This window comes from Alnus glutinosa, chromosome 3 (assembly GCF_958979055.1).
Source record: "Alnus glutinosa chromosome 3, dhAlnGlut1.1, whole genome shotgun sequence".
Classification (NCBI taxonomy): domain Eukaryota; kingdom Viridiplantae; phylum Streptophyta; class Magnoliopsida; order Fagales; family Betulaceae; genus Alnus; species Alnus glutinosa.
This window is the reverse complement of record NC_084888.1, coordinates 672,824-695,000: the sequence shown is the minus strand read 5'-3', so window position 1 is coordinate 695,000 and position 22,177 is coordinate 672,824. Positions and strand designations below refer to the sequence as shown.

General features: G+C 36.2%; 2 protein-coding genes and 1 non-coding gene across 4 annotated transcripts; 2 read left to right on the top strand and 1 right to left on the bottom strand.

Annotated features, from left to right (window-relative positions):
• The first annotated feature begins 1,482 nt into the window (after nt 1-1,482).
• TRNAS-GCU (transfer RNA serine (anticodon GCU)) lies at nt 1,483-1,564 on the top strand. Its single transcript has one exon. It is a non-coding gene; the product is annotated as a tRNA-Ser (tRNA).
• Nucleotides 1,565-6,812: 5,248 nt separating this feature from the next.
• On the top strand, nt 6,813-8,268 carry LOC133863046 (mitochondrial uncoupling protein 5). Its single transcript, XM_062299019.1, has one exon. The coding sequence runs from the start codon at nt 7,160-7,162 to the stop codon at nt 8,138-8,140; it is 981 nt and encodes a 326-aa protein (XP_062155003.1). The 5' UTR covers nt 6,813-7,159; the 3' UTR covers nt 8,141-8,268.
• Nucleotides 8,269-11,041: 2,773 nt separating this feature from the next.
• On the bottom strand, nt 11,042-21,893 carry LOC133862467 (uncharacterized). Of its 2 annotated transcripts, none has more exons than XM_062298299.1 (22): nt 21,510-21,893; nt 20,902-21,390; nt 19,919-20,142; nt 19,779-19,844; nt 19,541-19,678; nt 19,037-19,161; nt 18,723-18,929; nt 17,589-17,676; nt 17,396-17,501; nt 17,195-17,308; nt 16,430-16,593; nt 16,187-16,313; nt 15,228-15,452; nt 14,954-15,144; nt 14,430-14,597; nt 14,233-14,338; nt 13,919-14,056; nt 13,555-13,713; nt 13,266-13,466; nt 12,531-12,725; nt 12,376-12,444; nt 11,042-11,488 (listed from the first exon to the last, which is right to left on the bottom strand). In XM_062298299.1, the coding sequence occupies exons 1-22, from the start codon at nt 21,555-21,557 to the stop codon at nt 11,342-11,344; spliced, it is 3,495 nt and encodes a 1,164-aa protein (XP_062154283.1). In that variant the 5' UTR covers nt 21,558-21,893; the 3' UTR covers nt 11,042-11,341. The 2 variants fall into 2 exon arrangements, with proteins under 2 accessions (XP_062154283.1, XP_062154284.1); XM_062298300.1 differs by having other exon boundaries at nt 19,919-20,124.
• Between the last annotated feature and the right edge of the window lie 284 nt (nt 21,894-22,177).

Sequence of the window (22,177 nt, the reverse complement as noted above, 5' to 3'; positions counted from 1 at the left end):
TTCGACCAATTATGAAAGTTTAGCCACGCAGGGCCATGACTCAAAGAAGTTAGAGAAGAGGGGAGAAGATGGAAGATAGAAGATGTGTGTTAGAAGTTGTGTGGTGTGTGTAATGGTTCCCCCCCTTTTATACTTGTTTTATCCCATATGCTAGAAACCTAGGAAATCTCCTAAAGAAAGATATTGTAAATACTATCCTAAAATAACAATACACAAATTTACTAATTAAGGAAAATATTAAACATAAAATAAAGGCTAGGATAACTAGGAAGGTGATGATTTCAATGGGGACTTTTGTTGCCATATGCTTTATCGATTTTTTCCTTGTTTAAGTCCCCACAAATCAGCCAAGTATGGAGAGAAAATCAATTTGCCTTGTCATGGAAAGAGATGTTCCTTTCATGTTGTCTTCTTCCGCGTGGTCCCCACAAATCTCTTCTTTATTTCCTTTTGCTTGACTTTGTACTTATTGCTTGGCTTGGCTGGAATTGATTGGATGATTATGAAAAGTCTCAAAGTAAAGAAATTTCCATATTTGAAAACTTCCTAAAATAAATCGCATCAGATCCACATCAGAACGTCAACTTCAAACTCGATTTCGACCTTGATTCATCCGGTATCTCTCAAAACGCAAAACATAAAAGTTGTAGATCTTTTTCTAAACAATTTCAATGATTAAAAGGCTAAGGCCAAAGGGGGATTTCTTTTATATCATTTGCTTTCATGGCCTAACTTTCACATTGCATACGAGTTTAATGATAGTCCATCAAACATAAATCGAGAGTCATTTTATAATTAATATTTTATTTTATTATATTTGACAGTGTATATAGTGTTACGTTATTTAAAATATTTAAATGATGTGGTAATACATTCACTATGTTACAACAAGTACATCGTTAGATTTGTGAAATTTAATATTGATCTTGAAATAACTTACCTTAATTTTACTTAAGATTAATATTATCTCCATACCCGCTTGTCCCTCTAATGTTACATAAACTTATATGCGTGTAATTTAAATGTTAGAAAGCCAATATAAAATAGAATTGCTCTTTCACTTAACATAAAATGCGTAAACGCATTCTACATCAAGAGTAAAAAATAAGAATTTGCATCGTGCAATATTGTGCTACAACATATATACATGGAATTATACATGTTGATAAATAAAATAAAATAAACAAATAAAAATAAAGAATAAGGAATATACCTCCTTTCCATTATTTGTTATTCCAACTTCCAAGCAAGCAAAGAAGGAATCTTCTTACTTGTAATCAGGGGTTCTAATACAACAAAGTCTTAAAGAGAGAGAGAGAAAAAAATAATAATAATAATAATAATTTGTAAGCGATCAAGTCGATCGATTCGTGGAACCTCACATAGTCACATGCACCATGCCCGAGAGATTCTCCAATAAATTACCTTATTAAATTTGTCAAAATAAATTAGTACTTATGTGCAGTGAGATTGGCATCGAGCGTCGCTTTGGCCGAGTGGTTAAGGCGTGTGCCTGCTAAGTACATGGGGTCTCCCCGCGAGAGTTCGAATCTCTCAGGCGACGCAGAGATTTATTTTTCCACCTTTTTTCCACGGTGACAGAGTAGTCACCCAAGCCGGCTCAACTCAAGTCCTTCCCCAAAGCCCACCTCGACTTTTGCTCTGACCGTAACTGCCAACTGGGGGAGACTGGGTCAGTTGGTCTTGTGCATCGAGTCGGTCAGTCCCCCCCCCCCCCCCTCCTGGAACGTCTACTTTTCTAATGAGATGAGGACAGGTGAGGTGGGCGACATTGAGAGAGGCGCCCCAAAAAGGGCCAAATAAACTTTTTGAAGATTTCAAGTGGGAATCCAAGTCAATAATAGCATTTGGTGCCAATCAATGGCCGGCTCCCCCATTCAATTAGCAATACCTATAATTTCAAATTGATCATTAATGTGACCCCCACCCCTCCGCCCAGCACCACCTCTGAAATGTTCAACACCTTTTAACCACAAGGTCCTCGTCAATGATTACCCACCTAATCTAATACCGTCTTCTTGATAGAGATGAACAACTTTAAATTTCGCAGTATCTAACTAAATCAATAGTTACTATCAAATCTAAGCGTGAATCCTGAAAGGGGGAGGATCGATTCAATTCCATCACATCGTAATATTGCTCAACCTCTTTAAATAATTGATTTAATTATTTAATTAATGTTTTAACACTCTAATATAAATGTTTAAATTCCTCCTCAATTAGTGAAACTCAATACATTAAATATTTAACTAAAATTAATGGTGAATGATGAAAAAAAATATTAAAATTCACAACCTGACTCTGATATCATGTTAAACTACTAATTATTTCAAAAGTTTAAGTTAATCAAAAATGATTTATTTCTGTATTTTTTTAATATACCTACACTTGATATGAAGTGATTAATTTAATGATTTTAATTAATAGGATTAATTACTTTTTTAGTATATGTGGTTTGCTTCTTTATCAAATGGACCCCTCGATTTCCAAAAGTGTTGCAATGGTACATGTAATAACCTGAATTACGTAGACGGTACTTCCATCTAATATTTTAATGGAGAGACGTCAATACTTCTCACAATGCAATACATGATCCATACGCCACATCATATTATTTAAAAATGAAAAACAAAACAAAAATTAAAAATTCGGCCATTTTGGGGTTGTTTAACTACCTCATAGTTTTCTTTTTTTCTTTTTCTAATTTTTTAAATAATATTAATGACACATAAAATATGTGTCCGTTACTGATTAGTTTGATGTGTCTTTTCCTTAAAATATTGAACAAAAGATGATAGGAACTATAAGTACCATTACGGCAATTTTGAAAACCCGAGAGTCCATTTAATAAAAGAGGCAAATCAAATGTACTAATCAAGCATTTAAAATAAATTAATATTATAACATATACACCTTTAAATAAATAAAATATAATTTAAACTATAAAATAAATTCTTACATTTTATTTCAAATTGGACCCGGCTTCCATGCGGTAACTTAAAAAAATTTGCAAAATTTCTAATAAATTTAAAAATTCTAAAAATAATAATAATTAAAAAAAAAAAATATTAAAATCAAAAAAAGCTTAAGGGGTGGCCGGCGTTGCCCAAGCGGATGGCTGGTGGGGTGGACGAACCACCCCAGTTGGCTTTGGGGGTGGTCCGGCCACCCCCAAAAGGCCAAAAAACAAAACAAAAAAAAAAAAGATAGGGTTTGGGGGGTGGCCGGACCACCCCCATACGGCCTGGGGGTGGTTTTGACCACCCCATACGGCCGATTTGGGGGTAGCTCAAGGCCTTTGGGGGTGATCCGAGCACCCCCAAAACCCAAACCTTTTTTTTTTTTTTTTGATTTCTAAGCCTTTTAGGGGTGGCCGGACCACCCCAAGGGCCTGAGGGTGGTTTCGACCACCCCATATGACCGATCTGGGAGTGGCCTCAAGGCCTCTGAGGTGATTCGGGCACCCCCAAAACTTAAATTTTTTTTTTTGTTTTGGTTTCTAGGCCTTTTAGGGGTGGCCAGACTACCCCAAGGGCCTGGGAGTGGTTTTGACCACCCCATACGGATGATCCCCTTAACTTTTTTTTTTGTTGTTTTGTTTTTTGGCCTTTTGGGGTGGTTCGTCCATCCTAGATCGGCCAAGGGGGTGGTCCAGCCACCCCCTTGGCCAATAATGGGGTGGCCGGCCGCCCCATTGGGCAACACCGGCCACCTTTTAAGTTATTTTTTTGTTTTAATATTTTTGATTTTTAATTATTATTATTTTTATAATTTTTAAATTCATTAAAAAATTTATAATTTTTTTTAAGTGAAAAACAATACTGCAATAGTTTCAAAACTAAAACTACCACAGGAAAGTGGGATCCTTTCAAATTTAAAAGTAGAGAACAAAGAAAGTTGGGGATTAAGTGACCTCAGTACCAGGAGATGACCGATCACGTGGTCTGTCCTGCATCTTCCTTGCCCCAATAATGGTAATATTATTGTCCTATCTTTTCAATGTAATGAAAATATCTATCGACTTTATGGAAAGAGGAGGTAATATTGGATGCCACCTTGAAGTTGGAGTGGCTGTGTTTTCACTGTGTGAATCCGTGGAAAAGAAAAGATTATTGACATTTTGAAAAAGAGCAATTAACGTCCTATAAAGTCTTTGAAATGACACCATTTCCTTGTACGTCTGATCAACCTTTTTCTCCCCCCTTCCCCTCCCTGGAAATTTGGGACTTTGAATATTCTTGATTTTGAAAATATGAGAAATTTCATTTAATCCATGTGATTTTCATTACATTTATAATTACATTTTTAACCTTTAAAAACTCTTAATTTAATGTATTAATTTTTCAATTTTTTTTTAATTTCATAAATTCGTTAGAATTTTTCGTTATTTCTTAAAAGGGTTGTGTCAGAATTACCAAATGACCTTTCTTATTTTAGGAAAACAAATCGTAAGAATTTAAGCATTGGTCAAGATTTAACGAAATTTACAAAAATGTTCACACTTAAATCTTTGATTCTTTTTTTTTTTTTTTGTTTTAATAAAAAAAAAGTATTTTGATAGTATTTAACGAAAAATCTTAACGGACTTGTGCAAATTAAGAAGAAAAAAAAAAAGGAAAAAAAGTGAAAGATAAATACATTAAATTGAGTTTTTTAAGTTTTAGATAGGGAATTACAAAAGTGATTGCAATTCAGGATGTTAAGTGGAGTTTTTCCTAAAATATATATACTATAAACTTATGAGAAGTGCAAGTCTATTAGAAGATCATTGTGCACAGAACCAACAATGATCTTAGGCCGTCTTTTAGGAAGGAGCTCCATCTGCAAAAATATGAAAATATGGTAGAAGTCGTAAGAAGCCCATCGACTCCGGAAGACCGGAGGGAGTCCGACACCCAAATCAATGGAAGCCTAAAAGATAGTAGGCTTGTTTGGCAAAGAACAGAACAAAACAAAACAAAGTAGTGAGTTGTTAGTTTTGGAATTAGTAAAAAGTGATGATGTGATATAAAATAAAAAGAATTTGTATAAAAAAATGAAAAAAAAAATTGTATTGTAATGAATTTTTTTATTTGGATAATAATAAAAAATTATTGATATTGATTGTTATTAAAAAAAATGTAAAAATAATAATAATAAAAAAAATAAATAGTGACCAGCACTATTGTATTGTCCCTTAGCGTAACAAACAAACCTTGCTTAGTGGTATAATCATGTAGAATGCATACCTCGTGTCTTATATTTGGCCTTATATACGTGCATTATAACTTTCTAGGGTTTTCTAGAGAGGTCATAGCCTGGCACCCCTCTATGATCACTTGTTATGTGAACTGCTCTGGTGGACGAGAGAATGAACCCTCTCTGAGGTAGATAATTCATAGGCCCTACATATATATTTTTAATTCCCTTTGATGATTAATAAATCTATCCATATAAATGTTTTATGAAATGAAATATTGGAAGCAAAAAAAATTGGTAATTAAATAATTGTTGCCTTTCTTTGGGTTCATAAAATTCTGTCCCAAATTATGTGGAAGACGTAACTGAATAATCAAGATGTTAAAGTCGCTATTTCATTTATGACTAAAGAAAAATTAAATTTCAATAGTCAATTACAAGATAGAGAGGATGGATGATCTAATATAGTCTTAATAGTTTGTCAACAAAAAGATGGATGATCGAAGTACACTATAATATTTTTTTCCCTATCAAGAAAAACCCCTCCCTTCTTACTTGGAGAGTTTTCCAGAGAGCTCTGTCTCTCATGCCCATATGGTATTTGCTCATCCAGATTTTACACTTGTTATCCTTTCGTCTCTGCTGACCGGGGAGGAGGGCAAGTTCAACGTTGCAGAAGATAACAATATTTTAAGATTCAAATGGTTAAGTTGTAATTCAAATATGAGGGGTGCTACACATGCACCCCTCATCCCCCTCTCATCCTCCCTTTTCATTAAAATCAATTTGTTTAATGAAAAAGGGGGCATGAAGGGATGTTTTTTAGCATTTCTCTTCAAATATTTGTGATACCCTCATCTAAAGAGTAAAGACAGGGGCTCTCAGCTTTTGTAATTCAGCTTGACATATATTTATTGTATAGATTATAAATAGAAGTAAAGACAGTTCTTTGTGTGGGATTACAAAATCAAATTCTGTTTTATTATATTGGGGTGTTTGTTATATTGCGAGTAATTATACATGTCATATAAATGTTCATTAAATAATAAGGTAATTTTTAAAATTATTATTGAACATGTGATTGATCAAATGATGAATTTGATTAAATGGTAATTTTAAAAGTCACCTTATTATTTGATAGACACTATATATACATTTATATGATATTTAAAATTACTTGTTGTATTGCCTTACTTTTTTTTTTTTTTTTTTTTTTCTTTTTTTTTTTGGTAATTCTCCCTTTTGCCTCCTCCTCTGTAAATAAAAATAAAGAAAGAGGAGAAGGCTTTTTTTTTCATTTATTTTCCATGGTCATGAAAGTGCAAAAATGAGTTGGACTAGTAGCTCGTGGCAAGCCGAAGCCGGCTTTGGCGACTTCAAAGTCAAGCCCCAAAAACTCTACTCTCCAGAAAGGATGGTGCCATGGTGGAGATTTGAGACGTTTGGGGAAATCATTCGAATAATAAAAAAATAAAAATAGAAAAGGGACCCACGAGTAGAAGCGCGTAAGTTAGGAGAGTTTTGCCATGGAGTTCGCGTAAGAACCCAATTTCCACTAACTTTCCTTTCCTTTCACAGCCAGGTCCAGCACATTCCTCCTATAAATTCCCTTTGCCCTCCGTCTTTGCCTCAAACCATTGGCCATTGTTTCTTTTCTCTCACAAAAACCCATTCTCTCTGACGGCATATGTCTCAAAGGCCCAGCGTTCCTCATTACTCCTCCGTAGCCTTCGGCCTCCATTCCCATCTCCTGGTCTCCAGTGAGATGAACCCCAGCTCCAACTGGTCCTGTAATTTTCTTTGAAAGCTTTTCCATCTAATTACCCAGCTTCTTCACTATTCCAGGATTAAAACCTCTCTCAAAAGCTAAACCCAGATTTCATTCTTTCAGATTATTATAACAAGTTCATTTTGTTTGTTTCCTGAGGGAAAAAAAAAAAAAAAAAATTTTAAATTCAAGATGGGTTTGAAAGGTTTTGTTGAAGGAGGCATAGCTTCAATTGTCGCAGGGTGTGCTACCCACCCACTTGACCTACTCAAGGTCCGAATGCAGCTCCAGGGTGAAAACCAGGCCCCGATCCCCAAACCGGCAGTCCAAACTCTACGCCCGGCTCTCGCCTTCCACGCCACCTCACTCTCCGCTCCGGGGTCCATCCACGTGCCACTCCAACAGCCTCAGGCGGTGCGTGCAGGACTACTCGCCGTCGGCGTCCGTCTGGTCCAGCAAGAAGGCGTGGCCGCGTTGTTCTCCGGCATCTCCGCCACCGTCCTCCGCCAGACTCTGTACTCCACCACCCGAATGGGTCTCTACGACATCCTCAAGAACAAGTGGACAGATCCGAACTCCGGCAGCCTGCCGCTCGTGCGCAAGATAGCGGCTGGGCTCGTAGCCGGCGCGGTCGGCGCCGCCGTGGGGAACCCCGCCGACGTGGCCATGGTCCGCATGCAAGCCGACGGGCGGCTCCCCCCTGCTCAGCGTCGAAACTACAAGAGCGTGGTGGACGCCATTGGCCGCATGGCTCGCCAGGAAGGGATCACCAGCCTGTGGCGCGGGTCGTCGCTGACTATTAACCGGGCCATGCTGGTCACGGCCTCGCAGCTCGCGTCGTACGACCAGATCAAGGAGATGATTCTCGAGAAGCGCGTGATGAAGGACGGGCTGGGGACCCACGTGACGGCGAGTTTCGCGGCGGGGTTCGTGGCGGCCGTTGCGTCGAACCCGGTGGACGTGATCAAGACCCGAGTGATGAACATGAAGGTAGAGCCTGGGGCCGAGCCACCCTATGCTGGGGCTCTAGACTGCGCGCTGAAGACTGTGCGAGCCGAGGGGCCCTTGGCGCTCTACAAGGGCTTCGTGCCGACCATTTCGAGACAGGGGCCTTTCACTGTCGTGCTTTTTGTTACCCTCGAGCAGGTTCGCAAGTTGCTCAAGGATTTCTAAAGTGATGTTGATGACCCATGATGATGACGACGAAGAATTTAGAATAAAGTTAATTTCGTATTATGATTATTTAATTGAGGATTGTTAAGGGTATTACAAAGAATATAATTTATAATTTTTCTCATAAACTGGTTGCATATTATAATTGATGGAACGACTAAGAAATAAGTTAATTTGCCAATTTAATTACTTGAAAAAAACCCTAATCTGCGGAACAAAGAACAAAGAATTATTCTATACCTATACCGGTCAATAGACTCAATACCTCCGTACTGAGCATTGATTCTCAAATATAGCATAATAGAATGTGATGTGATGCGATGAGATAGAGTGGAATGGAAACAAAGACACGAACGGATTACCTACTCTTAACGGTTAGAGCGAATATTTTCATTCTGAATCTTTTCATCTTTGGAATGAATCGAATTTCCCTAGTAAAATTTGAACTTACCACAAGTCAACTAACAATCGACCGCTCTACTATTTAGCTATTGAGTTACAACGACAAATTAGATCTTATAAAGTTCAATTCCCTTTTTCAACTCATGACTAATATTATGAGCTCAAAATTTCATCCGTACTATAAATTACACTTTTATTTCATATTATTATCTCATTTTGTTAATGTGGTAGTGTCAATCATTTATTGAATTAGCATAATTGATAATATCACATCAGTTGGATGAGATAATGTTAGAATAAAAGTGTGATTTATTGCATTATTTTATTGTTAATTATTTTATTAATTATGAATTATCACATTAATTTATATATAAAAAAAAAATTTATAGTAAAATATGTAGACCCTAAACATTTGTTGTATTTAAATTTTATGTTCCTTGAGATTGGGAGCTTGGCAAAAAAAAATTAGCATGTGGAAATTGTTGTTGTAAATTGTAATTAAATGCAATTGTATATTCTTACGGAAGGTTTTCCTTCTTGCTTATTTTAAGAGGATGAGGAGTTCAATTTGATTATGGTTTAAGTGATGGATTGTGTGTAATGTGTTTGTGTGATTGGTTAGAAAAATGAGAGAAAAAAACAAAGGCAAAATTGCGTGAAGGTCCAATATAGTGGGAAGAATGATTTATATGTTAGTTTTATTTTATTATTTGACGGTCGTGGTTTGAAGTTTTCACTTTTCAGCGTCGTCGTGGGTGATGGTACGGTCTACCAGAAAATAACAGGTGGAGATCATAATTAATTGTTAACAATTAATGAGGTACCTATTCTGCAAGAATACAGCTACTAATTCACCATTATATATATATATATATATAATATCTGAATCGAATCCACACTTTGATGGCTACGTTTGATCAAAGTGTGCTTAATTTGACAAAAAAAAAACTTTAAAATTAGGGCTTGTAAAACTTTTTAGAGTGCTTTTTTGTTTTTTACATTGTGATTGTGATGTCATGATGTGACATAAAAGTAACAATAATTTGTGAGTATTTTGTTTATTACTGCTTTTTATTTTTTTTTTCTTTCTAATTTTTTTTTTTTAAAATTGTCTTAAAAAGTGTTACGAAAAGAACTTTATATATATATATATATATGGTTAAAAACTTGTTTAAAACATATTAAAAAAAAAAAACTTGTTTAAAACAAACATTTCTTTTTTCAAAATTATTAATAAACAACTCATAATACAAAATATTTTTTTTAAAAAAAACTTTTCACACCTTATTATAGCAATATTTTAACAAATCACGTGCTTAATTTTTGCAAGTATAGGAGCTAACTTATTATTAAAAGAACAGTCAAAAATTTAAAAAAAAAAAAAGAAAAAAGAAAAAAAAATGATGGTTGGGTGGCTACCCTCAACTGGGAGAAAGGAATAAGTCATGAATGGTCGCACAGCCATTCCGACTAGATATGAGGTTATAGTAAAATAATAAAATATGGTCACACAACCACTATTTTTTTTATTAAAAAAAAAATTACCTTCTATATTTTCTCTACTCCGCAAAAATAAAAAGCACATATTTTCAAATTAAAATAAGAAAAAAAGAAAAGAAAAGAAAAGAAATCTTAGAAAGAGCTTTATAAAACAATCTAGCGTCGCGGGGTTCAGGGTTACAGGTCAACCACTCAACCTATAAAGTATGGAGAAGGGACCATACTCTGTTTTTCCTTTTCTAGTCAGAGAAGGAACAAAATACTTGATTGGAATAAATTAACTACCATAACAGCGGTGAATTATGTTCAGTTTCGTAAAAAAAATATGGAAAGCGGAGAGAAAAAGAAATACAAAATGAATTTGAGACATTCAAGTTGACGATTTACATGAATATTAATGTGGAAATAGTGTAGGTTTGGAACAAACAAGGCATTGCGTGTGGGGGCCAATGCAATTTGTCCCTGTTTTGGTTGAATGCAACTTGTGTTTACTTGACTAGAAGACGCATGGTTCACGGATGATGGGATCGGTTCAGGCGTATTGGGGCCCAAAAGCTCGACCATATTGCAAGCATAATTCCTAAAAAAAAAGAGCATAATTCCTTTTCTTCTTCTGTCTTGCGATTGAGCAGAGCCATCGGCCATGAATGGAGGAGGAGATTGCGCCATTTGATTATGAGGTTAATGAATCAGGCACAATTTGCAACCGTACACGTGGTCGATGCAGGAGGATGGGACCCCACCCCAGCGAATATGTGCATTCACTCGATACGGATCAACTTAGTCCTCCAACCATGCATCTATCTATATCTTCATTGCTGTTATTTTCTGCAACATTTCTTGGGATTCATCAAATGGGTTTGCATTTTACAGTGGGGCATTTCATTCGGAGTAATCTTTTCAAGTGGAATATGCTTTTGTTTTGTATGGGCATTTTAAATTGGACAAAGTTTTTCTCCGATCCAGACTATTAAACTAACATCTGCATTAGATAAAGCATGCGATTCTAAACTCTTACAATATTTCATCAAACAAAAACTCTATGACACTCTACCAAGTTCCCAAAATTTTTACATGTTCCAAAAGGAAAAGAATAATTCACCATAGAGGCCATGGTGGTTAACCTGTAAAAAAAATGAGAGAACTAATTCAAAATTGCCAAAACTTGTCCGGAGAGTCCGTTGTGCAGACTTCTCTAACTATGTTGTCTTCTATGATTCTGCTTTTCATCTATTCTCCACTGTATAAAATCAAAACTGAGCACCCTCATCGATTTTGTATTTATAGAAAGATAAATAGTTAACAGTAGCAGTCCTTATTATTAGAGGCATTGTTGTAGAGCAAGGAGTGCACTTCCCTAATATTTGGCGGCGGCTCCAAATCTTTCTCTTGTAGCGCATTTCCAAGCAATTTCTGCATCTCCAATGCAAATACATCATCCAAAATCTGTGTATTCAACAACAGTGATGATTAGGAATTAAATACCAGGTGGATGAAAGATGTATTCAACACACAAGGACAAAATAAAAGGGCTCAGAAACTTATGGCAGGATGTCAATTCAGTTGAGTATATACTCCCAAACTCATGACCAGATCAACATCTTTTGCAGTTTTAAGCAAAATAGGGTGGTGAAGTTAGCTGTAATCTCAGATTCTCAGGAAAGGTGTGATGGGTGGTGGCTTTGGTGGTATGTGGCTGCAAATCCCAGTGGAGTGGTGGACAGTGGTTAGACCCAACCATGGCAGAAATGGCTTAAATTGAACAAAGGTAGTGTCCGAAACAGTGGCTAGAAACTGGTTGGGAGTTGGGGCAAGGGTTTTGGGGAACATTCACTTTGTGGGCAATGTGATTGGTTAAATGATTAAGCCCCACATTGGATATTAGTGGCAAACTTGAATAGTTGATATAACATTAGTACCCAATCCATTGGTTTAAGGTGGTCTTACACCACCAACATATCATATTAATCCATCATAAGGAGACTTTCCAAGGTGTTACCTGAAGATCCCAACTGTGCTGGATTAGAGGTTGATATAAAACATTAGGGATGGAACACTAAATACATATGTATTTACATGAAATGGATGCACTCAAGAACATTCAAATGGAAAAAGATATTCTTGAACTAATAACAGTTTAGCTGCTGTCAGAATCTTACTCAGATCACCCAAAGACAGATTGGTATAGAGTTTATCAATTTCACATAGAAAGGGTTAGATATTAAATCTTCACAAGCTAATTCTAAATTAGAATTTAATAAGATGAAATAGGTCTTATAACAGAGAAATTCGATTCCTACGAGAAAACTTTAATGGATGTACTTTTAACTTACAGAAACTGTGAATCGCAAGCCTTTGTATGACTTGTTCTCTCTACTATTTTCTAAAAAACGCAATATGTCCTGTGGAGAAAGGAAAGAATGAAAACCAACTCATATTCAAAAATCCAAGAAAAATTTGACAATACATGCTCCAAAATTAGTTTTACCTGTCCCATCCGGTCCCAGAAACCTCGGCATATTGCTTTCAATACATGAGGTTCAACGATAGTATGGAGGTGATCAATTGTCCATATTAGCATATCCCTCAAAGGCTGCATTCTACTTTGTACATCTGATTCTACCACATTTTCCCTTAAATCTTGAATAATATTCTTCAATTTTGTTTCACGCTGCAATCTCGTCTGCACATACAAAAAACCATTAATCTATATGAATGGTCATCATGTCTCAATAACTTAGTCTGCGTAGATTTGAAGACATGTGCTTTGTAGCGAAAAAAAAGAAAAGAGCAAGGTTGCCAATACAGCCACGAATGCGTCTGAGTATCCTAAGAGATAGAAAAAGAAAATGGCTTTCAGAAGCAAAGTGACTGAAATCAAGAGTTGTCAATAACTGAAGAAGCCATATAACAAAATCAATAATGTTATCTATCCAAACAACATCTCTTCATGTTATTAGAATCATGCATTCCTTGACATGATTGGGGCATGGCTTGGATAGTTTTTAACTTCCAACCATGTAACAAAGTTGGTTCTCCGGTCAAAACAATTTCTAAATATTCTAAGCTATGAGCTATCAATCACTTCACTTGCACTTTGCACAGGAGATTGATTTGTCAAACTCCTCGTAGTTTACCATATACTTTTTAGTAAATTTATACCATGACAAAATTCTTTAACATTTCATACAAAAGATCTTGAGTTCTTCCAATGGGTACTCACGTTCTCTGCAAGTTTCTCCACAACTGTATGCAGGTAAGTTCTAAATTTGGCTCTAAGCATCACAGTTACTTCACTGAAAAAATCTTCTCTGGCAGTGTCTCTGTAATTGGGGATGCAAGAACTCCACGAATTCAACTTTGTTTCTATTTCCGGCCTCAATATCTCCAGCATCCTTGTCATGGAATTTAAAATATTTCCCAACTGAAAATGATATATATGTTATAATTTCCTGCAGAAAACTAAAAATACCAGTTCTGTGCAGCCATACAAATCAGGAAAACAAAGTCACCTCATCTGGGACAACATAGGTGTCACTTCGTTTGGCAATTTTCTGGACATATTTGAGGCCATATATCTTGGATGTCAAATTGTCCTTCAGTGGTGTTAAAACATCAGCATACTGCCTATCCAAGGCTTCGACAATTGCCTTTTCAATATCTGCTATAGCCTTGTATAAGGATAGAGAAACACATAAGTACATGCAGCCTTAGATTTGAAGATTAGGGGAAAAGAAAAACAGATATCTTTTAAAACTTCAGGCTTACATCTTCCATGCCACGTCTTTCCACAATCGATCAATAAACAAAAGTTGAGAAAGCCAAAAATAAAACAAAACAAGAAAGCCAGGAAATGAAGACCCTAGTTGGACATACCTTCTCCAAATGATATATATATTCTGGGCAGCGAAAAATGATGACTTCATATTCATCCATCATCTCCTTCAGCCGATCATACATATCTTCAACAAAAGCATTTGTTGAGTGTTGGTTTCTGACACCTGACCATTTTACCTGGAAAACAATCGATATCTAGCTCATTGTCATGTGAATATCAGAGAATTTGCTTTGAAATACATGTTTGGTACCAGTGGTGTGTACATGCTTCTCAACTAGTTATGAAGGGAACACTATGCAAATGTAAATTGGTTTTCACCATGTTACAAAAGTATGCTACTTAAAATAAATACCTTGTCTAATTTGCACAACCCAAGCAAAGTGAGACGTGTTTCTTGAATCCAAATGTTTATGTATTCCTGGAACAGCTCTTTTGCATCAACCCCACCTTTGACAGGACTGAAAATAATCTTAGTGGCTAGATCTCACACATAGACATAAAATTGACGTGTATCATCAGTATGGAGTTAAAAGAAGACAAAATGATTACTTAGTGTTCCAACAAGCAAGATCCCTCTGGAAGTCTGCTGTGGCAATAACAAGTTCTGCAATCGGGGGTGAAAGGCTAGGAGGAGGACATGCAACAAGGAAAGCACGCAATATACTGCAGAGCTCCCGGCAATAAATGGCTGAAGAAATATTTGGAAGGTCTATAAAACTGCACAAATGTAAATATGGAATACTAGTAAGAATTAAGATTTCAGTTATCAAAATTATTCGTTAAAGAACAAAGGTCTAAATGAATATCATGAAAGATAAATTTCTAAAAAAGTAGTGTGTGAATTTAACACTATAGACAGCTCAAACCAGAAACAACAGTAACCCGATAATCTGGTCAAGGTACAACAACTAAGAAATCTTGGCTTCCCTTAAGCCAAATGGAGCTACTCAAGGTGAAATAATGAGATTAAAGATAAAACAAAATGATAGTTACATCCATAACACCTAATGTACACAAAGAATGAATATGGTACGGATAAATCACCACATAATGTTATAACGAGAAACATTTACCTCGGAAGCACATGCTGATTATGGATTTCAATGTCAGTGAAAATTTCATTTCTGATATTACAAATAAGAGATGTCATCTTGTGATAAGAAGTTGAAAGAGTCACAGGATCCGTCAACGTGCCCTTGTCACTACTCAAGATAAACTCATTTGTTTCTATTAAGTGCCATCTTGACCTCTTTTTTGCAGCAGCCTATACAATCAGTAGCACTTATGAAAAAAAATGGAAAAGATATTAAAAGGAAGCATAAGCAAGAATAAGTTAGTTTCTAAAACCTGAAAATATCTGCATAATTTCAATTGTGCCTCAGGACTTAAAATATCATGCAGAAGGCTGTATAACTTCAGGGCAGACACCAAAACAGGAGCTACCATCCCAGTAGCGGGCTTCAAAACATCCATCATCCCCGATGGTAAAGATTCATCTAGCGACTTGTAGTTCTCAAAAACCAACGTAATGATCTGCTGAACTTTATCCTCAATCTCCCCTAGAATACGATTCTGGTTGATATTTTGCAAAACATCAACAAAGGTAGAAGCAAAAGCAAAGATCTATTCATCTCCACTTTGAACGTACTGCTAACTTAAATATAAACATGAAAATGAAAAGAACACGTGTTTTGTCTCATTAATCAATAGCAAATGTAAAGACAAGTTCATCGCCAAAAGTCTAAGATAAAATCCATGAAAAATTAAAAGCTAAATTGTTAAGTCACTAATTATCCAAAAAACTTAAGCGGATAGAAAATGGTAAATTTAATAATTTAATTAATATTCTAATACTTCCCCTCAACAAGTGAGGCCGAATATGTGAATATTTAACTGAGATGTGAAGTAAATTACGGAGGTGAGATTCAAGCTTAGGATCACTGCTCTAATGTTAGGTTAAATCACCAATTATAGTAAAAACTTAAATTTAAGGAAATTGTGAATTTTATTAATATCCTAACATAAATCAAAGTGGAATATAAAGAAGTCATTCAATAAATTAAATCACAAAATAGAAGGCGAATAGGAAAATTAAGATAGCATGAAGTCTAGAAGTTTGAAATGTATAAATCATTAGATCTGAAATATTAAAAGACCTTTTATCTTGATTTTGACATTTTATTTATTGAGCTCCCCCCCCCCCCCCAAAAAAAAAAAAAAAAATCTCTCCATTTGAAATGGAGAGAATCCAAATTCCCAAAAAAAAAAAAGGCACATTGACTAGTGTCAGTAAGATTAGGTCATACCTCTTGATGACTCAAATCACTCTTGCCTTTGCTTTTGCTTTTCATGATTACAGGCAATAACAAATCATGTACTAGGGCTAGACAGTCATCAGTGGGTGTAGCCACGTCCATGACGTGGGAAAGGTATCTGCAAGTAATAAAAGAACCTACTGAATGCAATAGCAGCTTAAAGATACAAAAAATGCATCTCAAAATTATCCTAGTTGAACATAATAAGTGTACCCATTCAACCATATCCATTACCTTAATTTGGTGTATGCATCTGATACTCCATAAACTGATGCAAATTCGGTTACTAACCACTTCCATTGGCCATGTAGCAACAAATTTCTTTGCTTAATATGTTGAACTTTCATGGCAACTTCTAACACAAAGTCATACACCACAGTTTCTGCAATAGAACTACACTGGAAACGCCAGATGAATGGATTAATCATCTTGAGATGGCATTTTAAAAAACTGATGATATTGAACTGTCATGATTTATAAAGGCCGCATTATTAACAACTTCATACAAAGATTATGTTCTTTCATACCAAGAAGGCAAGAAGTACTAGATTCTTATTCAGATAGGCTCCGAAAGGAGAAAGGTTGGACTGCCAAAATGATTCCTTGAATGTAGGAGGGCAGTAGATATATATATATATATATAAATTACAGTGGGACACAACCCCTTACAGTTGTACATTGCTACTTATCTATCAAGAAAATTGTTTGGTACTAAACACATACTAAAAAGTCACAATTTGCGCGTGTAAAGAATAATGACCACCAAATACTGCCAGTATTTAGACACACACACACACAAATATATTTGCAACTTTGATACTTAGCAGTTGATAATATATATCCCACAAATAGCGTAAGACAACATGTCATAGTTTGGCCCCCTAGATCAGAAATTTTATGCATGCTTAGAACAAATCCAAACTAGATGATCTCTTTCTTAACAGTTGTTTACATATAAATTTCACTCAATGCAAAACAGCTAAAGCAGATTAATTTTACCTTTATATGATTATTCTCAACCGGAGCATTTGAATAGCTTATGGATAGTTGTACTCTACCGACCACTTCATGCTCTGGCTCATGATATATAGGCCACCATCGAAGCTTGTTGCCCTGCATTGAACCGGTATTTAAAACTTAAAGAATAACTATCATCCTGCCTAGGCCAGACTGAAGATAGGTGAATTCTCAAAATCTTACTGGGTCATCAGCAATAGAGGCCACTTGAGCAAGGACACGACCCTTATACTGTCCTTTGGAATCTTGAACTTCAATAGTCAGATCGTCACCAAGACTATCCGGAAAGCTGCATTAAATGAATTTAACAAGTAAACACCTCTGAGGAACAAAAAGCAACAACAAGGAAAACATACAGAAGGAAAAAGGAACATACAACACATGGGTTTCTCCAGATCCAGGTTGCATGCGGACTGCATCCTCCTCAAATGAACTTTTCAATCTCAACAAGCAAGAGTATCTTTCTGATAACAAAATGTGATCACCTTAAGTTATATATACATGAAAAAAGAAGAAGGAAGACTACTATTTGTCTTGTACTGTCAAGACATTGATTAATATGGTGAATAGCTACTCATTACACTGCTGTGTGATGGATTTAGACTGTAAGGTTATTAAGTCAAGTTGCTTTATGGGCCTAAATAACCTAAGTGTAAAGCAATCTTCACAGAATGACAAAATAAATGATCCCCGAGATGTCTTCTGAAAGGTCCTGCTTTCATGGTCCCTGCCTGCCAGAGTATGACATGCAACATGGAAGTCATAGGAGGCAGTATCATGAGGCACTTTGTCCTCTTTCATTTTTTTTTAGTATCACTGTGGAGGCATTGCATATTTGAAGAGGATGAAAAAAAAAATACTCGTACCAGGGGATGAAATTTTTTTCCTTTCAATTTTACTCCTATACGGTCACACCTTTGTGCACAACTCTTCACACGGGAGGAAATTTGGGTATTTTTTTTTCTTTACTCGTCATTTTGCTCATTCGTGCAGAAACAAAGAAAGAAAAATACCCCAAGTTTTAAACCTTTTCCACATTCTAAAACATGGCGATCTGCCAGGGTGAATTTGCAGTCCCAACTCACTCACTGAATTCACAAAACCTCCTGGCAAAGGGTTTACCTGCCCTCTAGCATAACAAATTACAATTATATGGGTCACCCCAATTCATAAACATCATCACTCAGATACTTCCACTCATCCAATAACTGGCTTTTATCTTGATCCCCATACTGCATCATCGAGGGAAGGTTGGAGGAACTGGATTATCACTTGAACGATTGAACTAATTCTGAATTTCGAATATTCTTAAGGAAGAGATGGATTATCATCACTTTGAGCTGAATTTCGAAATTTTTTCAAACAGTTTATGGGTACATATTTTATTTTTGATCCGCCAAATAAAAACCTAGATTAGCAGATGAACAAAATAATAGATGTTAATCTGGTAAATTTTTTACAGTATATATACATTGAAACCAATCAAGAATAGTACCAAAATTTAACATACCTGGCACTGCATCATGTGTAGAATTGTTGTCGAATTTTAAGAGACCAGAAACTTTTTTCATAAACTGACCGCTTGAACCTTTTGAAAAAGTACGAGTTGCTGTTGCTACACGGACTTTCCGGAAAGCTTCCCATTCAGACAACAGCTTGGATTTAAATTTGGACAAACGTGAATGTGAATGAAATGATTCCATTTTCAATTTACGCACTGTGAAACGACCAAAAATATCAGACTAGTTGTACAAGCCTTGACGTTCTAACTCAGTAAAACCACAACAAGAAAGGCCTTGACAAAAATAATATGACAGTACGTACCTTCAAGCTGCATTTTCATTTTGCCCAAAGTTTTCCTAGATTTTGGAGCAACTCCCTCACTGACTAGCTCTGGAGATCGTCTTGCTAGCAGTTCTTCTTCTGATTGTAATAATACTTGCCTCAAACTGAAATTATAAGGAGAAAAAGAGGAATAATAAAAATAAAACCAATTCATCTTTGATATCAAATGTCATGGAATATTATAGTATGTGTAAAAGATATGATAAACATCGGGAAGCACCATTGATAAAGGAATCTGTTACATGAAAAATTATCAAATTTTCCTGGGAATAGTCCTATCATAACTACAACTCTTCCTTGTGTCTGCCCACCATGGCTAAAATTTTAATTACTTCTTACTCCACTCAAGAGATGACAGAATCTTATTTTCATGATTCTTAAAGCAGCAAAGAGTCTTAACAAGTTAGACAGCATCATAGTTCCCATTCACCAAAGCCTCTATGCTAAATTTCTTAAATTATATTCATGGAAACAAGAACTCACCCAAATGCCTCTCGCAATACTGCACATTCATCATTCAAGAAATAGGGAGCTTCCATGCAAAGGTCCCGAGCCCATGAGCGAAGGCAGAGTCGACAACATGCATCATAAGAAACTACAGCACTCCATTTACCTTGCCCACTGAATGCAATTCATGAAACACAAGAGAATGGACATTGGAAAAATTATTGGACCGATCAAATAATGAGTAAACTCATAACGAAGGGAGCACACTAACAACCTTGCATGAAATGTGGGAAGGCGAGCAGGTAAAGGAATTGCATTAACTTCAAAACCAGAAGCGTTCCTGTGATGGATAGTGACAAATTATCAACAACTAGTTGCAAAAAAGACAAAGAAACAAAACGAAGATGGACGAACCTAGCTGATTGGTTATAAATTCCACTGCTAGCAGTGCTTCTTGATTCTTTTGTGGTGGCAGAACCACTTGGATTTGCAAGGCGAGATGTCCCATGTGCTTCGCGAGTTAAAATTTGGTCGATTTCAGGTTCAGAGCCAACAAATGGAGGTGCACTGGGGATATTACTACTAGAATTCTTATTCACGAGTCCCCTTTCGTAAGAATCCTGCAACCACTTGCCTGGCTGAGAGTCCAGTGAGGAGAAACTAAGCTTTAGATACTCGGGGTGAGTTTGGGATTGCGATTTCGTAGAAAAAAAGTACGATTTTAAATCAAATCGCAGAAAATAAACCGTTTGGAAACTGCGTTTTTAAAAAATTGCAATTGAAAAACACAAAAAAATGTTTATTTAAATAGCAGGCAATATGGTGTTTTTTTTAAAACGCAGTATTTTAAGAGGCTAACCTGCTATTTTAAAGGCCAAATTGCAATTTTGCCAAACGCTTAACTGCGTTTTTAAAAATTATTTTTTTCAAATCGTTATTTTGAAATCGCAAACCCAAACGGACCTTGATCGGTAAGTAGCAAGACAACAACCGTTTCCAATCTTATCTTATTAGGCAGATGGGCATTGAATATGAAACAATATCAATGATTATGCTTCAGATCAAACAAATTGAAAGGCATAAACTTTTTCATGTCCAACCTTCATATTGATCTAACTAGATATAAGCTAGAAAGCGGTCAACCAACAAGATATATAGATGACTCGAATTTCTTCCTGGAAACAACATTTCAGACAATCGCAATACTTACAAGGTCAATGTTTTCGATCATGAACCACCTAACTTACTAGTACAATTTTTCATATTTTTGGTCATGAATGTCTGCTGCTATCATATCTTTCACAGTCTAAAGCCTCAAACGGAATTTTCAGCAATATCAACAGCAAGGATTCACGATTTAACACGTATTAGCAAGAAGTACAATTTTAATAGGAAACCTGCTTGGCTGTTCTTTCCACATTAGCCCGCAAAGTAACACTAGGAGAACAACCATCCAAAGTGCATGTATTGCTTCTGGATTGCGTGAATGAAATTTCTGTGCTAGTGGCTGAATCCAAGAATTCTTCTGTATGACCAGGTAGCTCGACTGGGTTTCCATGTCCTTGTTTCAATTGAATCTTCTCTGTCGATGAAATGAAGTAAGAATGAGGCTTATCATGGCCAGAATTCACTTGCTTTTCGTCATCCTGGGGAGATGACAGAACCGAGTACCGCCCACCATAAACCTCATCCTCCGAGCCAGAGGATAAGTCCATGTCTGATCCACACTCACAATGATTGCCACTCACAGGCATGGCTTGCGGCACTGAAATCAAATTTATAGGTGAAGATGAAAGCCCACCACCGAATCTGCCTGGAGATGGCAATCCGAGGCCCCGATTGCCATGAATGTTCCTTATTTTGCTAACACAGTCAGATTGTAGTCTCTGAGACAATTCACAGACAACAAGTAGAAAATTAATAGACAACAATGCCTACAACGCTACGATAAAAAGGCCCCAAAAGAACAAGAAAAACATAAACTTCAGTTTCGGTACTGGCTTACCCCTTGAACCCATCTACGGGCATCACTATCAAGGCCTTCCATGAACATCGTCCTAAAGCTTCTTCTTCAAACCGAAGACCACAAATACAGAGACAAAATCCTGAAACCAGAATTTAAAAACTTACGAACCAAGGCTGCCTAAGACCAGGTTTTCTGGTTCATTTTCCTTATAATCTTATTAATAAGATTTTCCCAACAACGAAAAAAAAAAGTAGTTTAGGATTCTTAGGATCTGAATCGCGTAATAATCAGTGATCACAGCAAAAATCACTACTTGTCAATCTTCCTCCGCCAGATTCGCATAAAGAGAATCTGAAACAGATCACATATACCCAGAAGAAAAAAAATAGAAGAGAACTCAATATTACAAGATATCACAACAAAATCCACTTCCCAGTTGTTGACACCCATGCAAGTTTACATATATAGAGAGCGCGCGAGCTCGCGCGCGCGCGAGAGAGAGAATAATAATTGAAAAGCAAACAATCAGTGAATGTATGAAAAGGCCACTTACAGTGAGTGAGAGAGTGACAAGGAGAGAAAACGAAGTCGAAGAGGCTGCAGAATTTGACGGGTTCTGCTGAGACTTCGATTGGTTTTGCTTCCTTTTCACCCTCTATTTATATATTCCCCCTGTTTTACAAATATTTGAAAATTTAAAATAAAAT

What these genes read in the sequence shown, in the direction of transcription:
- LOC133863046 (XM_062299019.1), top strand. Translation starts at nt 7,160, where the DNA reads ATGGGTTTGAAAGGTTTTGTTGAAGGAGGCATAGCTTCAATTGTCGCA.
- LOC133862467 (XM_062298299.1), bottom strand. Translation starts at nt 21,557, where the DNA reads ATGTTCATGGAAGGCCTTGATAGTGATGCCCGTAGATGGGTTCAAGGG. An exon ending in CCCGTAGATGGGTTCAAGGG is followed by an intron (nt 21,391 to 21,509) that starts GTAAGCCAGTAC and finishes GAATTGTCTCAG; the next exon opens with AGACTACAATCTGACTGTGT. An exon ending in CCTATGTTGTCCCAGATGAG is followed by an intron (nt 13,467 to 13,554) that starts GTGACTTTGTTT and finishes TATCATTTTCAG; the next exon opens with TTGGGAAATATTTTAAATTC.